General features: G+C 40.5%; 1 protein-coding gene across 3 annotated transcripts in view; it reads left to right on the top strand.

The window, feature by feature from the left end:
- Loxhd1 (lipoxygenase homology PLAT domains 1) overlaps positions 1-12,237 on the top strand; it is a 134,286-nt gene that overhangs the window by 22,614 nt on the left and 99,435 nt on the right. For all 3 annotated transcript variants that reach the window (XM_048363360.1, XM_048363359.1, XM_048363358.1), the window contains exons 5-7: positions 2,757-2,855; positions 9,653-9,801; positions 11,476-11,599. In XM_048363360.1, the coding sequence (XP_048219317.1) occupies positions 2,757-2,855; positions 9,653-9,801; positions 11,476-11,599 (372 nt within the window). The remainder of the gene's footprint in view (positions 1-2,756; positions 2,856-9,652; positions 9,802-11,475; positions 11,600-12,237) is intronic.

The raw sequence follows: 12,237 nt of genomic DNA, 5'->3' as shown, positions 1-12,237 counted from the left end.
TGGCTCTCGGGGAGCGTGAGTGAGCGGAAGTGAGGGGTGTCGGGGTGTGAGCCACGCGGATTCACTGGTGGGTGGTGGAGAATCGAGCCCCATCAGCCTCTTCCCAACCTCCCCTCCAACCCTCACCTGCCAAAAGGACCAGGAGCTGGGGCTGGGTGAAGGGAAAGGAAAGGAACGCGCTGGCTTCCTTCATTCAGGATTCTGTTTCCTGAAGAAGCTGGACCGAAATGCACATCTTGGAGGCTCAAACTGCGCGGGGTGTCGGGGGACAGCCCCTTCCCAAGGAGGCAGAACCATGGGCAGATGCTTCGCTCCTGTCCTAGGGAACAGGACAAACAGCTCCGGCAGGCTCAGCTGTGCAGTCAGGCACCGGGATTTGGGGGGCCCGGCCCCCCTCATCCCTGTGTCTCTCCCGCTGTCTAGGGCCCTCTTTGGGATGTGTGCTTTTAATGCCGCGTGACGACTTCCAGACAGAGCGCAGGGGAGGCTGCTGGGGTGGCTGGCGCGCCAGGCACAGGCAGCTAGGGCCTGCCAGCGCCTGCCTTTTCTGGGAGCCCACGCAGAAGCTTCCGTGGGCCTCCAGGGACAGATTTCCTGTTGGAAGGGAGCAGACTTGTTTGCGTGTGCCTTTGCCATGGGCCTGGGGCGAGATGGGGTGTATGGGTGTTCACTGGGCGGGGCAGAAGGACACAAGCAGCTCTCTGCTGAGGCCCTGAGGCAGGACAACTGTCTCTAGATTCCCACTAACTCCACAGCACAGGTCTCTAGCTCAATTCTGTCTGGCTTTGGAAAGGATTATGTATTAGCGTAATCCCTGCCCTGTATCTCTTGTGAATTGTTTAGAACAATGCTGAAATTAGTAAGGCCTCTGCCCCCACCCCCACCCTGCCCCGCTGACCATTAATGGAAGTCCACTACTGCATAGAAGCTAGGGTTCAGGGGTAAAGGGTGGGCACTGCGCAAGGGAAAACTATGTAAGGAGATAGATGCTTTACCCACCAGGGAAGTTTTAGATATGTGTATTTATTACGATTGTCCAACAGATGGCAGTAAAGTGTCTCAGGGAAGGGATTCTTCTAGCTCATTTGCACAAAGGTTCTGTATAGGCTAATGGTGGGCATGCAGCAAGAAATCAGTTCCAGGGGGGATTTTCTAAAAGACAATAGTACATCAAATGGACAAATCACAGGTCATCTTTAAAGCTGACTCAGGGGACAGCTCCCATAAGCTATGCCAGGCCCTGTCTCTCCCATTCTTGCTCATTCTTCTTCAGAAGAGGAATGAATTTGCTAGTTCTCCTCCACCTTTTCCTTCACCTCTTTCCATTTCTGACCCCTGCTTAGTTTTTAAGCACAATGCCTGAGGTGACAGGATTGGTGTCATCATCATCAGTCTTTACCTTTGTGAGCATCGGACCAGACCCCCTTATTTGTTCTACTCAGGGGACCCTCAGGCGTCACCTAGCCACACAGCCCTATGGGGCAGAGAAAGCTGGCATAGGATATGTCCATGCCAATAGAGAAGGGACTCGTCATCTGTCTTCTGAGCCTTTTGGTGCTTAGCCGATGGTTGGAATGTATTATAATTCCCCTGCAGTCACTATATGGCCCTGGCTGGCTTTGACCTCCAGAGTCTCTTGCCTCAGCTTCCTGACTGCTGGGATTATAGGTGTATGCCACTCCATCGTGATTTGTTTTTATTTTTTCCCTTTAAAAGTAAAATCAAAAGAAGAAAAATGCTTGGTGACACAAAAAATGCTTGGTGACACATATAAGTTCTAAGATTCCAATGTCAGGGTCCATAAATAAAGTTTCTCTGGGACCCAGATGTACGTATTTGTCACACAGGATCGTGGAGAGCTGTTTTAGTATGCTACCTACAGGACTGAGTCATTTTAACTCAGTCCAAATAGTCCACAAAGCTGAAAATATTTTCTATCTGGCACTTTACAGAAAAAGATTGCTAATCCCTGGGCTAGGGCACTAGACACAAGGAACCCAGGTTGGCATTCCCTTTTGCATTATGTTGCTGGGAAAGTCACCTATTCCTCTGAACTGGGTTTCCTTGTGTGTAAATGACAATGACAACAGACTTGCTCGGTCTACATCCTGTGATCATTGTATGGTTCTTGATATCAAGACTGAGACTAAGGTGCTTGAAGATTGATGACAGTTAATCACTGTTCAATGAATAGAACAAGGACACAGGTGTTTAAAAAGGGAGGTGCCCTCTGAATATGCATTTGATGGCCATAGTCAATGCCTCTAGTCTTTGCATTCATTACAGACGTGCCAAATTACATATACATTTTATTTTCATCTACAGACTCCAGTTTCCTTAATGGATTTCTATTCTATGGCACAATCTGGACAGGGTCTGGAGAAAGCAAGGGAGCTGGAGGGAAGCCAGCTGGAGACATTTCAAAAGTTCAAGGGCGATATGCTGGTGGGCTAGTTCAGAGAAACCTCTTGGGTGAAGGCTGACTGAAGGAATATGCTCATCTTTCCCAAGGAATGTGTTACTAGATGAGAACAGAAGGTTCCCATTCTCTCTGATTAATCCCTATGTTCTGTTTAGTAATGGCCTTTTGGAGCCAATGTTGACTTGCTTCTGGCTTTGTTATTGATAGTAGTGATGACAATTCATGCATTGCTGGGGAGATGGGTTAATGGTGTGATAGTGACTTAGGGGTCTCTGTTCTTCTATCTATCTCTAAACCCTTCGTGAGCTAAGGTGTGCTCTATCCTTGTCCTCAGGTAACAAGTATGAAGTCAAGGTATACACTGGTGATGTGATTGGTGCAGGGACAGATGCTGACGTTGTCATTAATATCTTTGGAGAGTATGGAGACACAGGTATGGATTTGGATCTTTTCTTCACAAGTCATACCCTCTACTGCTTCTCAGATGGGATGTATTCCTATGAGAAATAGTATTGTAGGAAGCCAGTATGAGTCTATTTAGTCTCCTCTGTTGAGCATCTCTGTTCTTGTGATTTTTTTTTTTCTTCATAGCTTGTCCTGGACAATAAAGTATCTATTTTGTGTTGTAAAATGTGTGTATAATAGGTTTTCAGAATAAAGTATATCTGCATTTATAGTTAGTTCAAATTGTTCTGTATCTTGGATCATGAACAAACTGAAACTGTATCTCTAGGGAACACATTTGCACTTCATTTCTTTATCTCCATGAGCTCTATGTCCTTCTAAGCTGTGGTTTGGGTTATAGCAATGTATATGGTCTGAGCTAGAGAATTGGGTTAGACTAGAATGAAACCAGGGGCTAGACTTCAATTTGGCCTCACAGATGAAGCAGGACCAAATCACAGATAGAACAGTAGGTGCTAGGAAGAATTGAGACAGGTGCCTTTCTCCTGCTTCTGATAATTTAGTAGAATAATGTCTATGTCATAAAAGCTACAGAGGCCTGAGAATTTTTGTATACAGTATATTAAAGCATTTAAAATGTATCACAGAGTTTATAAGAAATAAAAAAAGAACTCTCCAGGTACCAGAAATGAAGAGGGAACTCAAATCCAAAGTGTTAACTATGAATTGATGTTATGGCTCTTAGAAGAAGGGAACTTTCATGCTCAATAGCTTAGAGGATTGAGTTTTATGCTCATTTAGGTTAGAAAATGAGACCTTGACCCTGTATGAGGCAAGAGATTTGAATTTAGAACTGCAGATAAAGACAAGAGTCCTGAAGGTTCACAGGGACATCTTCAATAAAAAAGTAGAACAGTAAAAAATAATCATCAGCACTGTAAATCCATCTCCACAAGAGCTTTAACTTAAAAAAAAAAGAAATAAATACCTCAGGTATATATTTCAAAGGAACTTGAGTTCTGATTTTATACTCTAAGTGTGATTTGGGAACCCCCCCACCCTTTCTCCATGTACAGAACATTTGACTTCATGGCAGTAATAAATACCTTTAGTTTTTAGTACTTTGTAGAAGCCCTTTTAAGACTGCATGAGATTCGCATGGATGAAGTTCTGGAGATGAATTTATTTTCCAAAACTATAAGACACTCAAGGGAAACATCCTTCATGGCTAAGCATTTATCAACACAGCGAACAAAATTTCACCCTTAGGAATCTCAAAAAAGGAAGTCATCTGGGAAAGCCTATAATTTAAATTGTTTCAACATATTAATAACCTGAAAATGTGAAGAAAATAAGGCAATTTGAAAAATAGTACATTTGCAAAGAGTCAAGAAGAATAGAGGAAATGAAGCTATGATTACTAAAGATAAACAATTAGAACATATGTCAACCTATAATTTATATACAAGATATGTTATCATTCCAGAGTAAGGCAAAATTAACTATGTTCCAAGCCAACAAAGTGAAATAGAGTTTACCACTCCTACATCTATGCTTAAACAACCACTACATTCAGAAAAGGGAAGCTGGGCAAAAAATGGAATAAATATGTAACAAATCTAAGCAAGCATTGATTATACAAAACACAATAATATGACGAATTCAAAGGCAAGAGTAAAATCAGTATCTGGTAAGAAATATAGGTGATAGGAGTTAAAATATGATGAAGATTTGAACTGAGGCCCATCTCCATACTCCTAGAAGAATAATTGTAGACTTTAAGAAGTCTACACTTAACTATTAACTTTAAGAAGTCAAATATGAATAATAAAGTTTGAAGTTAAATACAAAAAGTAGGAATACATGATTTATAAACTAATAGAATGGATAAATGGGTTGAAGACCCATTAACTCAGTACAAGTAAATGAAGAGAAGAGAAGCACACGCGCACACACACACACACACACACACACACACACACATACACACACTAACATACTAAACCAGGAAAAAATAACCATAGAAAAGGAGGCTTTACTACATTCATATCTGTCAAGTTAAACTTTAAGATAAACTTACTTTATTAGAAATATAGACATGCTAAACAATGAGAAAAGTAATAATGACAGAATAATACAAGAAATCTAAACTTGTATTTTAACAACATAATATGGCTAAAAAAATTCTTGGGGCAACTTAACAAATGCATAACCGTGTGTGAGCTTTACATATAGTGCTCTCAATAATTGATAATGTCCAATGGACACAATTTTCATGCGAATGGAGAAGGTTTTAACTACCTAGTTGATAAGCATTAGGTAATAGCAGTATGCCTATTACTGCTTCTCACTGATACACAAGATATATTCATTTCAAGCACATAATGGCCACACAGAAAACCACAAAGCAAAGTCTTAATAAACTCAAATAAATCCATAACATAGAGAAAGTATTCTTTAATTATAAACATACAAAATTAGAAGAAACTTTGTCCTTTCTGCCCACTTAGAAATTTAAAAGCACACGTCTAAACAATCAGTCAAAGAAGAAATAGTACTATGAATATTCTGATGGAATGTCATTGTCACCGTAGCAGAAGCAGCAGTGGCATATGAAACAAAATTTACTGGAAGAAATAAACAGAAACTGTGGCAGTAGCAGGTCTGTGAGCCTCTGGTACTTATTACATTCTGTGTCCTACCAGAAGGGAATGGCAGCACAAGATTGCAGTTTGGGCATTGACTCTGGTGCTATGGGATCTTTAAGCTGCAATACCCTCTTTCCTGAGGTCAGGGTCCAAATATGAATATGATATGGAGAATCTTGACTTCCAATAACCTTTGCTATGGTAGTATTTATGCTTGGAAGACTACAAAACTCTCTGATAGCATAAGAAGAATCCACAATCCAAGTCTTGTGATTTTTGTTATGTGGTATTGTCTAGTCTTGTATATTAGTATCTTGCAAGGATTGATTGTCTCAAGGACTGACACGAGGCAGTTTCCAGAGAACCTATAGTCATTAAAGCAACTAGAGCCATAATGACAAGACATTAGACCATCTGGGCACAGTGTCTCAAGCCTGTCATCCTAGCTACTGGGGAGACAGCTCAGGGGATCTCCATTCCAGATCATCCTGGACAAAAAATACTTGTGAAACTTGTCTCAACCAAATGGCGAGACAGAGTGTGCATGCCTGGTATCCCAGCAACACAAGAATGCACAAATAGGAGGGTCAAAAATTCAAGCTAGATGAGGTGAAAAATAAGATGTTATCTCAAAAATAATTAGAAAGGGAGCAGAGGGTCAAGGAGGCCTGGGGATCAGTAAGCCCCAGAAGTGAACATGCACATTTACACACACACACACACACACACACACACACACACACGATTGTTCAGGCAAAAATCCACCAAACATTTACAAAATATTATCCTACCCAAGTTGTTAATTTGGATCTCCTTCTTATGTAAATTGCTTCACAGAGTAGAGAAAGAGGTTATGTTCACAGCTTCATTCTATGAGTTTTTATTCCAAAATCAGTTAGGCACAGATTAGGGAAAGAAATGCAAGATTAGTTTTATTTATGAACAGTGACCAAAAAATTCTAAATAAAATATTAGCATGCTGAATTTATAAATAAATCTATAGGTAAATAATAAGTAATTTCTACTTTACAAGATTTACTCCAGGAGTTCAAGAATAATTTAACATTAGTCAACCTAACCATTTAATTCATCACAGTAATAAATTAAAGAAAAGTAGAATAGAACAACCTGAGAAATATTATAGCTAATCATTATTTCTATTCACCACAGTACAGAAAGTCCTAAGGACAGAAAAAAGGATGGCAAAAAGAAATGAGCTATCATTGCTGAAAAATGAAGGAACAATTTTTCTCTTTCCTTCCCTTCCTCCCTCTCCGTCTCAATAGGGTCTCCCTCTCTTGGAGTGTCTCTGCCCTTGAACTCACTATGCATCTCAGGCTAGCCTCAAACTTATCATCTGTGAGTGTATTATGATGGTCAGCTAACAAACTTTCATTTTCATTTATCAAATCCAGGAATGATGATAGAGAACATTTAACAAAGGTCCTAGATACAAGATTAACAGACTAAAGATTAATAACAATAACAAAAATCAATTCAAACATTTAAATTTAAATATATTACTTAAATTAGCAATTAAATGGTACCTAAGAATAACTAACGAAGAACTCCCTGGGAAAAATATAAACTTTCATTGAAGGATATAGAAAAATATGCAAATAAAAAGAATTGTGGTCAAGGATCAGAAAAAAAAACCCTCAAAGTTGCTTATATATTAAATTTTCAGGTTATAGCTGGTTTGTAGGTCACATCTGTAATCTCAACACTAGGAGGTTGAAGTAGAAAGATCAAGAGTTCAAAGCCAGATAGATAATGAAAGACTGAATGGATACATACACACAAAAAGTAAATGAGAAACCAGGTAAACGAAAGTTCCCTAGGTTTTTCTATAAATGCAATGCAATTTTAATCAAATTTCCAAAAGGCAATGCCCTGCAGCTTAAACTCCTATTAAAATGCATGTAGAACCATATTGTCAATATGGTTTTGAAAAATGAAAATAAAATGAGTAATATTAACAACGTGAGGGCATTTGCCCTTCCAGATATTAAGACATTGTAGATCTCTACAAACTAAATCAATGTGACATTGGTGGTAGAATAAACAAAACAGACTGATGGAATAGAATAAATATTGTAGAAAGACACAGGGGTTGGCATTATAAATCAGTTTGAAGATGAGGTGTCTAATTATTGGTGTTTGAACGATCATCTAACTATTTGAGAAAGCATACAATTATATTCTTACCTTTCACTATGCACAAAAATAGCTTCCAGATAGACTAAAACTTAAATGTGAAGAATCAATTCTATACAATCTTTAGAAGAGATTTAAAGGAAGTGTCTTTTAAGATTTTTAATTTAAGGATGAGGTTTTTAAAGCAATTCACCAATAACACAAAAAGCAAAAAATATTAATAAAGACCCAAAAAAGTCTGCTGATTAAAAATAGACAACAGAGGGCTGGGAATATGGCCTAGTGGCAAGAGTGCTTGCCTCCCATACATGAAGCTCTGGGTTCAATTCCCCAAGCACCACATATACAGAAAACAGCCAGAAGTGGCGCTATGGCTCAAGTGGCAGAGAGCTAGCCTTGAGCAAAAAAAGAAGCCAGGGACAGTGCTCAGGCCCTGAGTCCAAACCCCAGCACTGGCCAAAAAGAAAAAAAAAATAGACAACAGAAAGACAATAGGAAAATAAAGGATACAAACAAAAATTACAGAAGAGCAATACATATATATATCATTATACATATATATGTATACATAAATAGAACACACACTCAGTGTCTTCAAATAAGTAAGAGAATAAAACCACCATGAAATACTATTCTACACACACTAATAAAAACTTTAAAATGTGTATGTTAATAGCACTGTGCAAAAGGACCTCCAAATCAGGCAAGAATAGCTATACTCATATCTCATAAAGTTAATTTCAAATAAAAATCAGCCAAAGAGACACAGAAGGTCACTTTACACTAATAAAAGGGACAATCTGTCAAGAGGAAATAATCTTCACTAACATCTATGTGCCAAATATTGGTGCACTCAATTTCATTAAACAAACACAACTGGACTTAAAAGCACAAATGAACTACTGCAGTTGAATGGGAGACTTCAATAACCCATTCACACGAATAGGCAGGTCATCTAGACAAAACATCAGCAAAGAAATCTAAGAATCAAATGACACTTTAGACCAAATGGACTTGTCAGACATTTACAGAATATTTCATGCAACAGCTGCACAATATACATTCTTCTCAGCAACATATGGAACTTTCTCCAGAATAGAGCATATTTATGACATAAAAGCAAATATTAGCAAATTAAGAAAATATAAATAATTTCCTGTGTTCGATCAGACCATAATGGAACAAAACTAGAACTCTATAGCAAAAGAGACGACAAAAGATATGCAAACACATAGAAACAGAACCACATATTGTTGAATGATGATGAAGAAATTAGTGGGGAAAGGCAAAAGTTCCTAGAATCTAATGAAAATGAGACTATAACATACCAGATGATCTTTGGGACACAACAAAGGCAGTGCTAATAGAAAAATTAATAGTTATGAGCCTCTACATTAGAAAACAACACCAGAGTGATCTCAAGTAAAAAACCGAGGAGGCACCCAAAGCTCTTAGAAAATTAGCCAAGAACTAGCCAAACCCCAAATTAGTAGACAGAAATAAGATTTAGGGCAAAACTCATGACACAGACACTAAAAACTAGACAAAGAAGCAATGAAACAAAAAAGTTGGTTCCTTGGAAAGATAAATAAGGTTGATGAATCTTTAGCCAACCTGACCAAAAGGAGAAGGGAAATGGAGTTAGCACTGCTAAAGAAGTCATGTTCTGATGTCATGATCTGATGTCGCATTCTAGCCAGAGCTCCTATACCAGTTGTCACAGTTCAGGATAAATAGTGTGCAAAAGCAGCTAGGCCTCAGATAAAGGGATGGGGATAGAGATCAGTTTATGGGGACAAGGACTCCAGTTATAAGCCCAGTTATAAGACTTTGGCACCAGCAACACAAAGGCAAACCAGGCTTTGCCAGAGACTGGAGGATATAAGGAGTCTTTAGATCTCAGTAGAGAGCAGCCCTTGACTTTACAAGAGGTCTTTCAGTGGGTGGACCATTAAGGCCCAAAGTTGGCTTTCTCTTCTCTTCTGGTCTTTTTGTGACTTCCTTGCATCTATGCATACAGGGGAGCGTAGGTTGGAGAGCGAAAAGGACAACTTTGAAAGGGGAGCTGAAGATAAATTCATGCTGGATGCCCCGGATTTGGGGCAGTTGATGAAGATCAATGTGGGCCACAACAACAAGGGGAATTCTGCAGGTTGGTTCCTGTCCAAGGTGGGTTCAGCACTTTGTTTATGGTCTCTGGGGCCTGGGAAAGGGGCTTCTGATTCTTCACAGGGTCATATCTCAGCCCAAATTCCCTTGCAGGGCCTTTCTGCTTCTACTGTGCTGCCTAAGCCCACTTATCTCAGATTACCATCCAGACTTTGCCTTTGTTAATACCTAGAAATCCCAGTTTATTCATCTCACTCTGTCAGAGCCTAACCATCTTTCATCCTAACCATCTTATCTGTACCAGAACCTGTCTCTCTACTGTGTTCACTAATGACCCAGTGGGGAGGGGGTGGGGCTTACCTTTTTCTATGCAGAACAGGTCCCTGCTTAAGTGGGTTGCAAAAAGTCACTCCGACATTAAAGAGGGAAAGCTGCACAATCACACCTGGCACTCTGAATCAACCTGGGAGTATTGACTCCAAGGCTGACTCCACGTTTCCTTTCATTCTGAGCTTGTGCTGGTAGAAGTGAGGCTGCAAGACAGAGTATGACCTACCTGGAAGGAAGAAGAAAGAAATGGCTTCTGTTTGGCATCATCTTTTTCTCCCCCTACCCCCTTGTTTCTTTGGGAATATTTTGTCCTTTCTGACCTTCTTACTGGCTGGTCTTGCCGTGTGATACTGATATGTGCCTGCCACCATACAATATAGAGCTGGCTCTGCCGTGGACAACCTCTTTCTGTGGCATGTCTCATCTGCAGGGGCTCAGCTCCTCATTCCCAGTTTGCCTCTTACCTCTTGGAAGGACAGTCTTGCTGGTGGGCTTATCAACAGGTGAAGAATGACTCCAGGTGTGAGTGGCTCTTGCTTCACATTAGGTCACTGCTTCTCTCATTCTGTCTATCTGCCTCTCTGTCACTCTGTCACTCAGTCTCTGTCTCTCACACACCAATAAGCAACATCATATATCCTTCCATTATTCATCACAAAGGATGCTCCTTTCCTTCCAGCCTTGTTTTATAGTTGCCTTTCCCTAGCCCATTTTCAGCGACTCCTTAGCTCTTGGACATATTCTAGAAGACATACTTAATCTCAGCATCACCAATTTAGTTCAGACAGGAATCTTTATAGGTTTTATAGCTGACCATTTCTATTCACCATTCTGCCTCTGGCTGACCTTTCCTGACCTATGTCTCATTTAGGACTTGCAATTCCTCTTGCCTGGACTCTGCTTCTCGGGCTTTCAGTTCTTGCATCCCAGTCTTCCAGAGGTACATTCTTTTGTTTGTTTCTTTATTACCTTTAAGTAGTTGTACAAAGAGGTTGTAATTCAACACGTCACTTTGTAAGTACAATGTATCTCGATCCATGTTACTCCTTCCATGGTTCTTCCCATCTCTCCCAACCCTACCCATCTATCTCCTCAGGTCACGTGGTTCCATTTTCACATATGCAGGGCCATATTTCTTGCTCCTGTTTTCAGAAATGCCCTGCAGCATTGGAGGGAGCCAGGGTTCAGGAGTTCAAGCCAAAGGGGTAATTGAGAGCCATCCCTGGATTCACCTGTGAGCTTTGCCTGGAAACAGCTGGGTCCTGTGAACAGCTCTCCTTGGGCCAGGAGGACAGAGAAAGTGTATTACTGGAGGACACTCCAATAACCAGAGGAATTGCATAGATAGCCAGGCGTACTCTAGATGACACTCAAGCATGCTCCGTTCTTTCTTCTTCTTCCTAGATTGTCATTGAAGATATTGGGAACAAAAGGAAATATGACTTCCCCCTTAACCGTTGGCTGGCTTTGGATGAAGATGATGGCAAAATCCAAAGGGATATCTTAGTGGGCGGAGCTGAAACCTCAGGTAGGACTGAGAAAGGGGAGGTCTCCTGGCCTAATAGTTCACTTTCAGCCTGAAGGTCAGTGCTCCCATCTGTGACATGGGTAGGCTGAGCAGGAGCCTGGCAGACCTCCAGACAACATTCCTGCTGTTCAGGAAAGGATCAGGCCCTCTGGGCTTAAGACCCTGTTGATACAAAAGCATCCAGAGCAATGGCCCTGAGTGACACTGTTTAGGCAAAAGAAGCCCTTCACAAGAGGAAGCCAGAGTGTTAACTTCTGACCTGCCTCATTTCCTGCAGTCCTCGTGACCACTTACAATGCAGGCACTGTACTTTCCCCATTTATCAGGTGAGGAAATTGAGATATGTAGCAGAAACCCGTCCATAGTCACACAGCTTACAAACAACAGATTCTGTATTTGATCTGCCTGCCCACAAATTCCACAGAAAACCTCCAACTCCCAGTCTGTCTTAAGTTGGTGATGGATGTTCCAGAAAACCCACATATGTTGTTGTACACATCTGAGAACATTCCCTGTCACTGAAACTTTTACAGCTCACCCCTGCCTAGAAATAAATTCAAGTTCTGTAGTATAACATGCCGTTCTCTCCACTATTTAGCTCCAGTTCATCCGATGTCTTCTAACACCTCTACTTCCAC

This window comes from Perognathus longimembris, chromosome 15, assembly GCF_023159225.1.
Source record: "Perognathus longimembris pacificus isolate PPM17 chromosome 15, ASM2315922v1, whole genome shotgun sequence".
Classification (NCBI taxonomy): Eukaryota; Metazoa; Chordata; class Mammalia; order Rodentia; family Heteromyidae; genus Perognathus; species Perognathus longimembris.
The sequence above is the reverse complement of the archived record's forward strand: the minus strand, read 5'-3'. Positions and strand labels throughout refer to the sequence as shown.